Raw genomic sequence first — 16,962 nt, 5'->3', positions numbered from 1 at the left:
GATTCAGGTCCATTTTGAACATTTGCATTTCTCAGACAGAGCTCCCATCTGTGAATCGTCCCGAGTATAACACCGAAAAACAAAGAATCGATGGGTTATTCTGTGCCCAGTTTTAAAAAACCAAACACACAAAAAACACAAATAGCGCCTCTTCGGTTTTTAAACATGGGCCCGGTTATAAATACATACCCTGTCGAGAAGATTCTATCAGCCTCAGTGATACTCATGTCTCACTAATCTTTACTTGGCTAGCAGTTGATATCAGGGATATCTCGTGATTTAAAAGCGCACTTTAAAAACAGATTATTTGAAAGGGCGCCCCATTGCCTTAACATTGGGGGGGGGGCATGCACAGTGCTGTGCATGCCTGAGCACGTCTGCGGCGTACCACCACGGAGACCGGTGGGGCTAACAGGGATCGCCGTGCGAATGAGCTCGGTTAAACAGATAACTTCCATCAGGGGAACACTCGGACGATTATCCCACAATGCAACACGGAATCAAGTGTGCGTGCGTGTGTGCCCGCCGTCGCCTTCCCCCGGCTCTCGTGGTAAGCATTTCATAACAGACACCCGCCGCACACAAATAGCTTACCCCAGATATATCAGCCACTCTGTGGATAGGAACCTCCTTCTTGCTGTGCAGTCCTTTCCCGTTCTTGATAGCCCTGCAAACACACACACGCACGCACACGCGCACAAACACACACACACGTTATAGCACAAACACCATCTCAGCACCATGGGGGCATGATGACGGCGACAAACCCAGTCTGGGGCGACCGAATGTACCAGATAAAACGCCAGGGAGTGGCTCAAAGTGGGATACGGTTTCATAACCCCCCCCCCCCCCCCCCCCAACGCCGCCATCACCTCCTTTACTGTAACTGCCATTACGGCGGGAGTGGAAGGGCCGGGCCGGGAACACTCCGGTAATCCATAACCCTGGGAATGAAGAGTGAGGGGAGGAATGGGCGTCTGGAGACATGGACGCAGGGATGACACTGGGAGGCTGGGATGGCCTGATGGGGGGAGGGGGGGGGTCGCGGAGGTAAGGAGATATGGTTATCGGCACGCGCGAGGAGACCCTGGGGCTGAATTAGATTGGGGTGACCAATGGGGACGGGGACGGGGGCATGTCATCCCCGGGTTACTGGGATGGAGCCCGGGTGTGGAGAGGAGCCATGTGACGGAGCATAAGATAAAGATAGGGTAGACAGACCCCTCTTAGCGCGCGTTTGTGAAGAAAATGCATAAAGAAAGAGGGAAATAGATGGCGAAAGGGGGAGAGCCACCACATCAAGCTGAAGGTGAGGAGAGAAGACAGCAACAGTTGAATCAGAGCCGTACTCGGAGGGAGAAGAGGGTCCACCATTAAGGAAGAGGAAGCGTCAAGGGCAAGCGTGAAACAGGACAAGAAGCAACAAAAGGCAGTGGATTGAAAAGGGTACGCAGGGAAGGTACAGCCCACAGGCCGAGGGCCGGTACCGCCAGGGCTCCAGGGAGCACTGGGTCCAGCTAGAGCCAGCAGATCTTAATCTGTGGCAGAGTAATAAAGCCTGCATTAAATCTCTCCGCTGCACCCCTATATAATTATATTCATAGGACCAGTGTAAAGTGCAGCTGTGATTTACCTTGCAGCAGCTCAGGATGTGTGTGTGCACGCGTGTGCGTGTGCGCGTGTGTGTGTGTGTGGGTGTGTGTGCACGTGTTTGTGTGAGTACCCACTCATCTCCATCCATGTACACTTTGTTCTTTAATGCATTAAATGGAATAAAATAAATAGACAACCAACTGTGCTTGCGTGAAAGCACACAGAGACACAAACCACCGTGCCCGCCTTGTTTTATGTGTGCCTTCGCCGTTTGAACTGACCGAGTTTGGTGTTTACATGTTTGTGTGCCACGCCGTGCGGAGAGAGCGATAAGTCAGGAGGAGAACGAGGCCGGGGGTGCCAAGGGCCGTGAATCACGGCAGAAGCACCGCCGAATAATAATAATAATGATAATAGAAGCCTGACGATAGCGAGGCTCCTCTGTGTATCTGAGGGTAGGCATGTTCCTCCTTCCATCCTCAACCGTTCACTGGATCCACTCGCCCTCGTCCCCATTGCTGAGGGCCGCGGGAAGTCATTTGAAAGAGCGGCTTTCGGGAAAGCTGCACGCCGCGATACGGGAGGCCAGGCGATTGGCCGGCTCCGAACGGGCACATCGTGAACGGGCACCGCACTCATTACAACAATAGGAATTATAATTACAATAGTAACACACGACAACAAAGCGATAAACACATTGTGCAACTCAAATAGTAGGGCCAGAGTTGGCAGAATCAATGTGTGGATTTACACAAGGCCGGGTTTCATCTGAAGGTCGTTTACTCGTATATTCTCCTAATGTTCCGCGGGACGTCTTTATAGGACGTCTGGGAACGACCAGCATAGCAGCGGGGAAAAAGACTGACGTTTTTGTGTGTGTGTATGTGTGTGTATGTGTGCGTGTGTGTGTGTGTGTAATAGATGAAAGATAGAAAGGGAAATAGATGGAATGTGTGTGTCATTTAGTTTTTATTATTAGCGTTTACATTAATTAGTGTAAGGTTGACCCGAGTCTCAGATTTTTTTTCTGTGCATGCTTCAGTGTGGGTTTGAGCGTGTGCGTGTTCCAGGTCCCTCACCGTGCCTCTGCGGCCAGTAGCTCGTCGTAGTGCGAGGACCTCTGGTCGTCGTCCTGCCGGTATCTGATGATGGTGGCCAGGCCTTTGCTGACCAGGGCCTCTGCGATGTTTCTGCAGCCGGAGGAGAAAGAAGAGAACCCGACATGAGAGAAAGACACATCGGATTGAACCTCAGACGGGTGTTCGCACAAAATAAATCTAAAAAGGAGCAGACGGCAGACGAAAGCGAAGGGCAATGCTCCCAGACAGATTTAAAAAGATCTTTTAATTATATTAGAAGAACTAGTACAACTTTTTGAGTGTTAACATCTCACTGGGGATCTGTCATTAGACGTGAGCGACAGAGAGAAAGAGAAAATCTGGTTTCATTTGCGAGGCATCAATCTCCAGGTGAGGAGATTGTGAAGGACAGGCACGACGGGGGAGAAAGAAGGCTTTCTTTTCGCCTACGTTTCCTCATCCTCATCATCATCATCCTCATCCTCATCCGCTTATCCGGGGTCGGGTCGCGGGGGGAGCAGCTCCAAGGTTTCCAAGGTAAGTTTCAGAATGCTGCAATGTTAAGAGGATGTAACACTTTCTTTAATGGCAACTCGCTAAGGAGTTACAGACAAAAGAGTTGCAGACAGACATGCAACCCTTTACTTCCGCGATACTTGCATCATACGGTTATGATGGTCCAAACGCTTGAGTCAGAAGTTTCAATGTAATCTCTGCGGATGCCACTTAACTAAAAACACCATTGACCCTGAAGACTCTGAACCTCCAACCTTAAACCACACAGAAATTAGCGGCATATCAATCACAATATTGACGGAATCGCATCACTTATCTTATCAGCTCTGAAACAATGTTTTAGCATCGTAGTCTGAGGTCCGTGCCGATTCCTGCCCGGGCAAGGGGCTGTTTGCAGCTGCATTAATTCCCTTTTCTACAGGCGTCCACAACCACATGTATGGATTCAGGAGCACTTCTTGAAAGTATGCTCCCCCTCCATTAAATTGGCAAACATCAAGCAAGAATCAGGATTCAGAGAGAAACCACAGGTGATCAAAGTCCCATCAATAAGGCATCACTCAAAACGGTGTTGCATCATTGATTTGGGTATTGTTTCAAACTGGGATCAATACAACATTACAAAAGGGGATCATTGGAAGAGTGCCAATACAACTAGGTCAAATCTGCACGGCCCACTCAAAGCTGATCCGGCCAACACTGGACACAACGACACGGACGACAACAACACCACCACCACCACCTGTGCCTGAGGCACTTCCAATTAAACAGCCGGAGACACTGATGGGTCTAAGAACACAGCCCCCTCCTCCACCCGCTCCGAGGCACTTCCCCTTATTACTTCCAGACGGGCTAGCCTCCGCCGGGTGCCCCCATTAGATATGACGGCGTTGTCCGTTAACACAGCGCATGTTCCCCATCCGTTTCCATTCAATGGTGTGTGAAGAGAAAAGGGAAAGATACGTCTGACGCTCGAGCACAAAGAAACAGCGGTTAGCCTGTCAATCTCCGGCCCAAAGTCGGCGCCCAAGGGTGGCTCTGTCAACTGCAAACAGTGGAGCGGGGGGGGTGGCTCGCCAGAACTGCCTGTTAATAAGTCCTTCCTGTTGGCTATTAAAAGGACTCTTTATGTGCTACCAACGGTTTGCGTTTCGGTCTTCAACACGATTCATTCGTGGATTAGCGTCTTCTGTGGGACGACAATGGAGGCCAGCACGCGCTGTACTTGGAGCTCGGATCAGCCGGCGGGTCGTGATCTGGAACGCAGGAGATGCTGGAAAACGATTCCACGCAAGGGCGTGCAAGCTCGTGACCTAGTGCCGATTGAGCCCGAATAAAAAGTCTTCGGCAAACGCTCTTCATTCGTCAGGTCTGCAGCAAGAGCAGCCGCAAATCCGTCGGGCTGGCTTTGTCTTGTGCACGGTGACGGTGTCGCCGTGCCCGCCCCGAGACGTACTGCAAGCCGCGCGGTGCCTCAATCTAATAGTGCTCGCCAGCAGGTAATGCTTTGTTTCCATTACTTTGTGCTACGCGGAGCCACCAGCCAACAGTTCCTCGCCGAGCAGAAACACAACAGCGTGTACAAATCCCTTTCACTCAGATCAATTGCCGCGCTGACACACCTGCACTGGGTTGTTTTTTCCCCTGACTGACAAAACACCACGAGGCCCGCGGCTGGTGTTCAGGTGGCAGCGGAGGCCACCGTTACTGCCGCGGTGGAAACGGGCCGAGCCGACGAATAAAGAGGCATAAACGCATTCATCAGGGGGCGGCAGAGAGGAGAGGTTTGAGACAAACAGCCTGAGAGTGAATCCACTGTCACAGATCGTCCTTTGATTGGCGGTGGATTCTGGGGTGTGATTGTATACAATCCGTTCTTGAATAGAATGAAATGAGTGCAACGGAGGGGCCGGGTGGGGGGGGGGGGGGCACAGCTTCCACCTCAGATGACGGGAGCTGGGTTTTACTCCTTCGGCGGCCTGTCCTTCAGCCGATCTCTTTCTCATACATATTCCATCGCATTTCAATTGGAGAACATTCAGGAATTTTCAAGAACTGCAGAAAATTTACTGCAAAGGTAACGTCCAGAAGCTGAATATTCGGATGGCAAATCTTCGGACATGCATACACGTGCGCTCAAGGCCGCCTTAATGCACGGGCTTACCTGGGCTGAAGCCCCGACGATCAGGGGGCCTATCATGAGCTGCCGGTCAACGGCAAAATGTCGGAAAATAACACATCTTCATTGTAAGATCCCCTCTCAGGGGGCCTACGAAACCACTCAGCCCCAGGGCCCAATGGCAGGTTAATGCAGGCCTACGTGCGCTTTCGTGCACATTTCAGGCTTTCAATCTAGTTGCACAACATTAATCCGTGTCTGATAATTTTAAATGGTAAAAAATAAATAAAACACAGTCTCCGTTATTAATGTTGTATATCTACACCCTTTATGAGGTGATCATGTTTCAGCGATATTATTCCACGGTTCATTCAAGTGGAGCATTGGCTGCAGGGATACCATGTAATGTTTTCCTCCCTCTCATTTGGATCCATCTCATGTATAATCAGGCCTGCTGGTGTAGTTGGTCACGACTGCAGTGGGCCGGTGTGGCCCGCGTTCAGTCAGCCTAGCCGGGGGTTCTTCGCCTTGTTGCAGATGTGGGCCGGCATTGGGGGAGGTACAATGGGTCTCCAGTGACACACCCGCGTCTTCGGTACGCCATCACTGCCGACCAACACCAGCCTGCCCTGTGCTGTGCTGTGCTGGGCCGCCCTGTGCTTTGTTATGTTAGAAATGTGTTATGCGTTTGCTTGGTTTGGGCGAGCTTTAAACTCTCCTCAAACCTCTCCGGCACATCGGGGTTGAACTAAAGTTGACTTTGGAGTTTTCAAAAAAGATCTGGTGACTCACTGCCTCGTACTGAAATCAAATCCTTCTAGACGGCAACATTGTACGAGAGAAATAATCCACAGGATGTTGTCAATGTTATTCAATGTTCTCGCTGATGGGAGTTGTTTGCGCGTTACAGCAAAACAGGATGCAGGAAACGACGACGCGCATTCTAAACTTCCCTCGACTCCCGAGACTCGAGTTCACATTCGGCGACGCGTACATTTCGACCCACCGCTTTGATACGCTCTGGGTAAACCGACGAGCGTCGCTGCGTGAAACCTATCGGAGGACTTTTTCTTATGTATGTTTAGTGACCACCCACTAAAGACTTCTCCATCGTTCCACTTTTCAACGTACACAGAGAATAAAACCAACAATTCCCATTTTTCTGTAACAAGATCGCCCCCACATCTGTCCCATCCCTTTCTTTTGCCCATTCTGCCGTCGATTTGAGTTCGCCCCTCCCTGGTCTGGAGAAGAGCAATAGATTTCTTTGTAGTTTCGATACATTTTTGCGGGAGCCAATCACCAAGCTGGCTTTTCCCCCAGGCGCCCGATTGGCTGGTTTAACACAAAGACGACAGGGAAACGACGGCAAGCAGCCAATTGCGTACAGAGTCATTTGAACTAGGCCCATTGATCACACCTCTTGTGCTGCAGCCTCCTCAGACCAACGTGCAAACTACGATTGAGCTTGGTCTGGCAACAGCCAGGCTGGAGCTCTCTCCCGCTATCCATCCGTACTATAGAATTTCTCACCACCTTCATAAAACTCGCCTGTTCCGACCGGCCTATACCCCTTAACTCCGCCCACCACCCAATTTAATGGATATGAGCATTGTTTATTTTTTTAATTGTTTGTTTTAACTATATTTGCCTGTTTTTAAATTGTACAGTACTCTGAGCCCCTGTGAGCCAGAGTCCAGGGGCTTCATTAACGAGTGTCTCCATTAACCAGTGTCTCCATTAACCAGCTGCTCCGTACACCAGGGGCCTCATACACCAGGGGCCTCGTACACCAGGGGCCTCGTACACCAGGGGCCTCGTACACCAGGGGCCTCGTACACCAGGGGCCTCGTACACCAGGGGCCTCGTACACCAAGGGCCTCGTACACCAGGGGCCTCGTACACCAGGGGCCTCGTACACCAGGGGCCTCGTACACCAGGGGCCTCGTACACCAGGGGCCTCGTACACCAGGGGCCTCGTACACCAGGGGCTTCGTACACCAGGGGCCTCATAAACCAGGGGCCTCATACACCAGGGGCCTTATAAACCAGGGGCCTCATACACCAGGGGCCTCATACACCAGGGGCCTCATACACCAGGGGCTTCGTACACCAGGGGCCTCATACACCAGGGGCTTCGTACACCAGGGGCCTCATACACCAGGGGCCTCATACACCAGGGGCCTCATACACCAGGGGCCTCATACACCAGGGGCCTCATACACCAGGGGCCTCATACACCAGGGGCCTCATACACCAGGGGCCTCATACACCAGGGGCCTCATACACCAGGGGCCTCATGAAGGTGAGACACATCCCAGCCCTGCGGTACTCACATTCCCCCGATGGAGACGGTGGCACAGGTGCGCTCCGAGAAGGCGGGGGTGGTCTCTCCGGCCCCGGTGGCGGCTCTGATGTAGTCCACTGTCACGTTGACCTGGGGGAGGGGGGGGGGGCAAACACACACAGGGCAGAGAGAAGGGGGGTTGGGGTCAGATACAAATAGGCGCCAGTGAATGCAAAACTAAAAAGGAAATATAGTGGAGCTCGACGGGGACTGGTTTGTTCTGGCTGGCAGTGCTTGGAGTTGGGTGGCATCACTGTGTGTGTGTGTGTGTGTGTGTGTGTGTGTGTGTGTGTGTCCTAGCTGCCAAGGTCACCCCGAGTCAGAGTGAATCCCGTCAGGCGCCACTGTAGATCTCCCCGGAGGACCAGTGTGTATGCACTGAGGCCATGTGGACACACACACACACACACACACACACACACACACACACACACACACACACACACACACACACACACACACACACACACACACACACACACACACACACACACACACACACACGGCCCCGGAGGGTGCAGCATTCCGGGCGGGGTCCATTAACTAAGGCCGGCGTTCCTGAGCCTTAGTTAATGGATCCGACCGCCCGCAAATACCCCACGAGAAAGGGTCATGTTCGGGGCACCCCCCCCCCCCCCCCCCCCTCAAACCTTGGGGAACGGCGTGTGGCAGAAGCGGACCCTGAGGGCATCACCACGGCAACCAGAGGACGACCCACGCGTTGCAACATCCCAGAATAAACACGCAGAGCCGAAGGGAAAACATAAACCAGCCACGAGACAATTATGGGATTGTGTTCCCCCAAAAATAATCATTTGAATACAATATAAACCGGACGCGAGGTGGGGGGGGGGGGGGGGGGTAGCATTGGCCCCCTGGAGGCGATGGAGTGTCAATCTGGAGACGGGTCGGGACAAGGACAGCGTGGACTTAGAGATGGGAGAATTCCCGTCTCAGGATGGATGTTTGGGCCAAGGCGCTTCCCGGAGCGCTGGATTTCCTCCCCGGGGGGGGGGGGACAAAGAGATCAAGCAACGGTGGGGGCGGTGGGGGGCCGAGGCAGGGTCAGTGGAAGCCATGAATTTAGTGTGCTCAATGGGTATTCCTTGGAGAAACAACCCCTGTGCAGATACTGTGAATTATTAAACAGTTTAGGCTTCCGCACGAGGATAACTTGAATAGAACAGGTCGGACTTTCTCGTTAAACAACACAGCATGTTGAAATGACCGATAAGAGCATCGTCCCTTGTGGTGGTTTCATTGCTATTGAATTTCGTTTGACTTCCACGTCCACATTTATTGTACGCCACGAATATTAGCTTCCAGCCTTCCACTAATGTTTAGTTATGTGTTCAGCGGGAATCGATTTTTTGCTTTTGTCAGCCAGTTTGGTTTTGGTAGAAAATCACCAGAGCCCTATAATGTCACTCCGTTTGACTGAACACAGGGAAACAACCCATTCTGATAACGACTGATTCCTCCATAAACATCGCTGCTGCAGGCCGCCGGTCTCCGACAGGCCCCGCCCCCACTTGTCTGAGGCCTTTTCATTAAAGAAAAAAAAAAAAGCACTTTGTCGCCGCTTTGTAAGAATCGTCTTTCCTCAGTTAATTATGAACGTGTTTAATAAACATGCTTGGCCACACACGGAGGACGAGCCAGCTCATGGATGAGGAGGAGAGACGACTGAAGGGATGTTATTAGAACAACTACAGAGCATTTCCTAGAGATAAGCCCTAGAAAGCAGAAGGAAAATACGGGCTTCAGAAAAACGGTGGCCTGAAGGAATAAATAAATAAAAAGTACAATGTGTAGGGTTGCATGAGACGCCGCGCGGCCGGCATCGCTGGCTCTGCATTAAGGCCGCGCGGGGATAGATAAAAAGATGACAAAGCGGAGCTACGCGAGGAGGGGCTGGGGGTTTCGCTCTCTCTCTCTCTCCTGGCAATCGGGGCCGATCTCCCGATAAGGTGGAGCCATCCATAAAGAGCCGGGGCAGAGCGGGGTGATGGATGGAAGGGTCGGAGAGCTGGCTCCGGGAGCGCCAGGATAATAAGCAGGAGCGGCAGAAGGAGAGCATTGTTGCAAACGGGAGCCGGGAAGTATTTCCAATCATCTGAAATGAGGATGAAGGTCACGGCGGGGTTGGGCGAGAACACATCGAGTGGACGGTTGGGGAGAGCCGTGATGGCCTTTGTTTATGGAAATAAGGGCTTCATTTCTAAATGGGAGGTTCAAGCGAGATCTGGTAGAATTTGTTGTCATTTGTTAAACGTCCTAAGCCCGCTTGGTCTGTGGAAGGCAGTTCACCCGTTCTGTTCCCATCGGCCTAAGGCTGCTTTTGCTGCAAATATTGTGTGCCGGTATTTTATTGCATATCGGGGGGCCTTTTGGTTAGTCGTTCAGCAGTCCGAAACTACATTTCTCTGCAAATATAGGCCTGTAAAGATTGTATCTATAATAAAAAAAAAGGCATATCAAGGAATGGTACAAGACGGGGTTCAGTCGCACTGATGTATTTTTTCCAGCTGGCCGTAACAGCAGTAGGCTATCATTTAATGAAATGAGCCCTGCTGGTAGGATGAAGACTCCGATACAGACCCAGTGAGGGGAATGAGGAACGAGGCGTGGGGAAGGCAAAAGTTCGCCCTGTGGAAGCTGGAGACACCCAGTTCTATATGCTTTGCGTTTGCCTGAATGCACACGCACACACCTACACATCAAATGTCAGTTATTCCTCCGTGCATGCTCAGACACACGCACAAGCGCGCACGGCAAAAACTGTGTGTGTGTTCTCAAACAGAGGGAAACTGCAAAACAGGAGCCACTTTGAGCATGCAGGATTATCCGAATGTGCTCTACTCAGATAAGTGGCTTAATGCAGCGTTTCCATTGGACCCTTTTTTTAGTTTTTTCCCCACCGAGGCTGAGACTTCGGCACAGAAGAAGCAGTGCTTATGAAGTTAGCCAAAATCAAGCTCTTCTCCGGGATTATGTCAGCGGAGAAGCCGTGGTGTCTCAATAGGGGAGGATATGAGAGGTGGATGAGGAGTGTGAGCGGGAGGGGCGAGAGGGAGTCGGAGGATGTGGAGGGGAGCGAGAGGAGGGACAGATGCTAGGCCAGGTGTGATGAAGGTTTCAGCATGGTAATGCAGGTCACTGTCATCTCCCGGGAGGCCATGTTAAAAAAAAAAAAAAGGGTGGCATTCAATGGTGCAGTTTCATTGAATATTTGCACCATTCAATCTTTTGAGTTATGAAAGTTTGAAAGACCCTTTACCGCCGAAGCAGTTAGGTGGGTCGTGTTTCCCGGCCTCGCCACAAGGGCGCGCCATAACTTCCGGAACTGCTCAAACCCTTGGCACGCATCCCAGCGCAATCCACAGCGACCCGTCATATTAAACACAGACCGAGACCTAACATCATATCCTCCCACGTGTGTTGTTCTTTATGCTATGTAGCGACCGACATGGTGAGCCCCGTGCGACTCGATTTACATTGAAGCATTAAAAGAGTCCGACTCCGAACGGGAGTCGATCTGAAAGCCACGACTTCCTCCACACTCAAGTCAATCATTCTAAGGCATAATTTAAATAAACCGTTTCTGAAATGAAATGGGGGAAAATACAACAACTAAACGTCCGCCTGGCAACGGCCCTATTGTGAAGGGTTCCGCGGCGGCCTGACTTACTGTGGGGGGGGGGCCCTGGCTCCCTCTTTGGTCAGAGCTTTAGGGGCTCAGTGTCCAGACATGCAGAGTAAATGCCTAGTCACGTCCCGGACGGTGCAGCCGGTGGAAAATTGACTTGTTTCCAAGCATTTAAATGAAAAGATTAAACAAAAAGGAATTAAAACACAAAATTGCCTTGTAGTTAAAAAAAAAGACGAACTCCCTGCCAACTCGCCTCGGCCATACCCTTAACTTTACCACCTGCGTTGGGCTCACAATCCCCGCTGAACTCCAGTGATTAGTTTATTAAGCCCGGGTCAAACCCCTCTTGAGCTGCTTGACACAGCCCCGACAGCGACTCTACGGTCAGACATAATTAAACATCTATTTTCCATCTCTTTTATCGGGCCTGGGCGCTGGGGCCTGTGCGGTAGAACAACGTAGAGGAGCCGCAGAACCCTCCAACGGGTCAGGGCACCGTTACCGCCCTGTCTCCAAAAACAAACACTCATCTCAGCTGGGTTGGGGGGAAAGAGCCTGAGTAGGGAGGGGGATAAAATAAAGATAAAAGGGGCTCTCCGGAGCTCAAATTATGCGAGAGCACCGTTCTCAGACTCTGAGAGCCGGCGGCGCAGAAAGTGCCTCTACGGCGCTTGGCACCTTCCTATCCGGCCTCGACTGCGCCCGCTCACTCCCCCCCCTGCCCCTCGTCGCCCCGGTAACAGCCCTTTAAGAAAATCTCAAAAACATGCGCATGATTAAAATATAACCGCATGTATTCCGATGGCGCTGGCGAGCTGAGGAGCGGCGCACTGACGCCGTCGCCCCGTGGGTTCAGGTAAGAGAAACGTTACCCGTGGCACGGAGCCGTGATCGGTTTTGGCCTTGGGTTACCCGTTTTTTTGTTTTTCCTCATCCCTTGTTGCCAAGGCAGCCGCGGGGTGCAGCCTGCAACTTCCAACACATAATCATAGTTTTTGAGGCTCTGCAATCATCGGAGTGTTTGAGTGGAAAAAAAAAAGTCTTTTCGGAAAGGAGGGATGTATTGTTAGCTCCGTGTCTTAGCAACAATGAACGCAGAGCCTCGGGAGTCGGTTCTGCTGGACTCCGAGGGCTCAAAGCGGACTTCATCAGAACTACTGCATGCACCCCCCCCCCCAAACCCCAAACCAGCCACTGGAGAAGGACTACACTATGTATTTCCGTGTGTGCTTATCCACCCAAAATGTATTAGTCCGTACTTCTGTGGCTTCATGAGCGCTTTACTCGTTTGGCAAAACTTTTACACCGTAAAAGAGTTGAAAGACAAATCGTCAAGGCTAGTTTTATGTGTTGTTTTTACATAAATACATATGGTCATTCATTGCTCTAACGTTTAGTACATTATTTGACTGAGTTACTTTTATTGATTTTCACCTGGTCCTTAATGGTTCTAGTTTACCGGCCCCCTACGCAACAAAACAAAAAACTCAAAAATCAATAATAATGACGAGGGCAGGGAACAACATCACAAAAGCCCTCACTGTGGGAGAGAGAGTGCATGTGTCTGAACGTTCATATGTGTGTGTGTGCGTGTGTCGACTGGGTTGGATGTGAGTGCAGCCACTCCACTTAAACCTAACTCACTTCAAAACACATACAAGCACACACTTGGGACACCCACATTCAATACTAATCAGCTATGGAGTAGTCTCCAACTCTCTCTCGCCAGCTCTCTCTCCCTGGCAAATTAAAAGGTGTTTGGAGAAATGAGAACACCGAAAATACAATGGGAAATCGAAAGCCGTTTTTCTACGTGTTTTACTTCCAGACGATTCCATGATGGGGCGTTTCTCCATTGGACTGGGTTGTTGGTCTGGGGGGGGGGGGGGGGGGTTCGTGAGGGGCTGGCCGACGTTTTAAGTAATTATAAGGAGGCTGATGAGCGCAGTTACTGTAATCAGGTATAGAACAAAGAAGGGATGATTAACATCTATGTTTAAAAGGGGAACTGGTTGATTGAATAGGATGAGGTAGATCTACGGGGTGTCAAATTACCCAGGAAGAACACTATGATAATTATATTATATTTGGACACAGTCTGAACAGCCTCGTCGGTTCGCCTGGAGGAGGGTGTCTGTTGTAAGACCCGAAAACACCCAGTGACTCCAGGAAACAACCCTGAAGATGTGTCCAAGCCTGTGCATCAGTAGATGTATTGTTAACAACCAACCCAACGTTGTTAACCAACCTACGTGCACGACGTTAAAATAGCTTGTTTTCCAGCTAGATTTATTTTTATAGAGCTGGAAAAATAAGTATTTTACGAGCATCACACTCTGTATCTCACTACAGATTGGTCTGGCCTCGAGCCAATTGAAAGACTTCACCATAATGTTTCAAATGAGAGGACCAATGAGAACAAGGAGGGCCGCAATCTGCCGAACAGAAGGAAAGGGTTGTAATCTACGGAGCTTATCAAACAATATGGAATTTGATCCTAAATAGACTGAATAACTATGTCAAACGATGAAGGGAAATCTGCACAGAAGGCTTTGCTCCGATTAGAATATGTTTTTGCCTGACTTCCAACAGGACTTGGCAAAATCAAAGCGAGCACTCCGATTGGAAGGAGTTTTTTGAACAACGAATACAATTTAAATCTTTCTTTGTCCCTTTATGTGGAAGTCAGCCTCTGCACAGCCAAGGCCAGAGCGATATTCATTGAGGAACGTGAATATCGAGGCTCAGAAAACAGGGGGCGAGGAGTGGAACCAGTCGCCGGAGCGTCATGAAACCACAGCCGTTACATTCCGGGCCACTGGTTCTGCCGTGGCCGCGCTGCCTCGGTAAGCACCGAGGCAAATCCATGGGAGGCCGGGCGGCGTCTGAAACCAGCACCACGGCCCCCGCCCTCGTGGACCGCTGAGGCCCCGCCCTCGTGCTAATCACGGCCTAATTGGTTGGTTGTTTGGTTTTACGGCTCTATAAACATCACACATGTATTGTCATGTATTGAAGAAGAACGGAGGACTCTGGAGCTACAGTGGCTTTGTTTGGCATGTACTTGTGTGGTCAGGTGTGTGTTCTGTGTGTGTTTGTGTGTGTTCGTGTTTGCGTGTGTGTGGTTGTTCGTATTTGTTTGTTTGCGCAAAAACCCATTACCGGCGTAGGCAATAATGCTGCTTGTCAACAGAGCTGCAGGATTCTATTCTGGTGCGTATATTGACGTACACAGACTGTATACGTTAGTCCACATGTTCCTTACCTTCTTGCCGATGAGCTTCTTCCTCATGAACTCGCGGGCCTCAAACATGTAGGGGATGTCGTAGAGGGGACGGAAACGCTTGTCTTTGTCTTTGTTCTTCTCCTGCAGGCAGAGGGAGGGAGGAGAGGAGGATGGAGAGGGGGGAGAGAGAGGGAGGAGAGGGGAGGGAGAGGGAGGGAGGAGAGGAGGATGGAGAGGGGGGAGAGAGAGGGAGGAGAGGGGAGGGAGGAGAGGAGGATGGAGAGGGAGGAGAGGAGGATGGAGAGGGAGGGAGGGAGGGAGAGGGAGGAGAGGGGAGGGAGGAGAGGGGAGGGAGGAGAGGAGGATGGAGAGGGAGGAGAGGAGGATGGAGAGGGAGGGAGGGAGGGAGAGGGAGGGAGGAATGGAGGGAGGGAGGGAGGGAGGAGAGGAGGATGGAGAGGGAGGGAGAGGGTGGATGGAGAGGGAGGGAGGAGAGGGGGGAGAGGAGGGTGGCGGACGAGCAGAGGGGAGAGAGGATGGGGGGGAGGTTAGAAACCAAACAAGGAAGGCGCATTGTTTACCGTTCAGACCCAACAACACACATTCACACACGGACATTCATTAAAGAGCCACAAGACTAAATCTAGCTGGCTTCAAACTTGACAGTGGGCAGGATCAATAAGACAGACAGACAGACACACACACACACACAGACAGACACACACACCTACGATAGGTAGTTCCCTTAGTTTCCGTGGAAGCAAGATGATTAACACAACAAAGAGGGCAGGTACACACGGTCAGACAGGCGCACATGTTGTGCATCGCAGACATGAAACAGAGCGAGAGCCAACACCATGTGCGCACATATGCATATAGCTTAACACGGGAGAAGCAACAACAGATACACAAACACGCACACAAACGCGCACGTTCCTCCTCAATAGGAAGTCTGGTCCCGGACTACAAGCTGAAGGAACACAAATAGAAGCCATTTACATTTTCAAAGGAGGCTTTGAGTTCTTATGGTATTTTTATCTCTCCCAGTTGCTCACACACACACACTTTGAGGGGGCAGGAAGAACAAGAAAAGACGTGGAAGTGGGAGCAGGATAATTGACAGGTGTTAACGGGCAGAACGAGGCGACGAATGACAATGCTTGGGAGTTCACGCCCCAAGTGCCTCCCACCAACTCCTCCATTATTGTCTGTAACACTCGCATGCAACTAAAGAATAAATATATGATAAAAAAAACACCCACCGCCTCCTCCAGCTCCCTCTCCTCCAGAAACCTGCCCACCCACCCACACACACAGCTGAGCAGATGGATCGAAGCAGGGAGACTCAGGGGATGAGAGTGCGTCTGTGTGTGCGCGTGCGCGTTCGAGATCCATTTGTGCCGTTGCATTAGTGTGAGCGCATACGACCGCTTCCTCCCATTGAGCCAGGAGGGTCGGTGGTGCAGCACGGTACCCCCACACACACACCAAGCCTACCCTAAAGCCCCTGGCCTCCATTTTGTGTCCAATGAGGCTTACTGTCCAGGTCTTGCATTACTACCACTGAGTGGGAGGATTGTAAGGGGGGGGGGACCTTCCATTTTGTGCCTTAATGCACTACTACGAGGATGGCTTTCGGCGCCATGTGTGTGGGCCCGTGTGTGTGTCCGTGTGCACACCCACCCACGAAAACCTACCATTTTGGACCGGATATAGCTTAACTTGAGGGCCCCATTAGAACAGAAAACTAATAACACACACACACACACACACACACACAATTTGTTAATACCATGGCGCTATTCCTCAATCTTGACTACTGGGGGGGGGGGGGGGGTTTGTTCACAGATGCACAGTTGGCCAAGTGAGCGCCGTCTCCAGAACAGGATGAGGTGAGGAATTTCAAAGGGGAGGAAACAGAAAAGGACTAAAAACACACAAGCAGAATCATTTGGAGCTGATGAGGCGCTTCATGGTGGACGTGGGCAACGTGTCTGGGAGGGCAGAGAGTTTAAATGTCAGCTCTGCGTGCCAATTAGAGCCAGGAAGAGTGGAGACACAGAGAGAGAGAGAGAGAGAGGGAGAGAGAGAGAGAGAGAGGGAGAGAGAGAGAGAGAGACAGACGCATACAGAGAGACGGAGTGGGGAGGCAGAGCGAGCATAGACAGGCACACAGATAGAAATAGACAGACTTACAGACCCATAAGAGACAGACCGGTAGCGACAGAGAATCCTAGACAGCGAGAGAGAAACCTGTAGGGAGATCCTTCCTGCAACTTCTCCCAAGTCTCCATATCTACGAAGCAAAGAAGCCCAGAGAAAGGCCCAGAGGAGAGCACAAAGATATTTACAGTGAATGGGTCACACGACGAAAGTACAGGATATGGAAGTTTGGCGGAGAGGAAAAAAATGACAGAATACCTCGGAATA

General features: G+C 51.1%; 1 protein-coding gene across 1 annotated transcript in view; it reads right to left on the bottom strand.

Moving 5' to 3' along the window:
• snd1 (staphylococcal nuclease and tudor domain containing 1) overlaps window positions 1-16,962 on the bottom strand; it is a 111,570-nt gene that overhangs the window by 56,571 nt on the left and 38,037 nt on the right. The window contains 4 exon segments of the mRNA XM_060037919.1: window positions 595-667; window positions 2,673-2,783; window positions 7,644-7,744; window positions 14,572-14,673. Of these exon segments, the coding sequence (XP_059893902.1) occupies window positions 595-667; window positions 2,673-2,783; window positions 7,644-7,744; window positions 14,572-14,673 (387 nt within the window).

Source organism: Gadus macrocephalus, chromosome 19 (assembly GCF_031168955.1).
Source record: "Gadus macrocephalus chromosome 19, ASM3116895v1".
Lineage (NCBI taxonomy): Eukaryota > Metazoa > Chordata > Actinopteri > Gadiformes > Gadidae > Gadus > Gadus macrocephalus.
The sequence above is the reverse complement of the archived record's forward strand: the minus strand, read 5'-3'. Positions and strand labels throughout refer to the sequence as shown.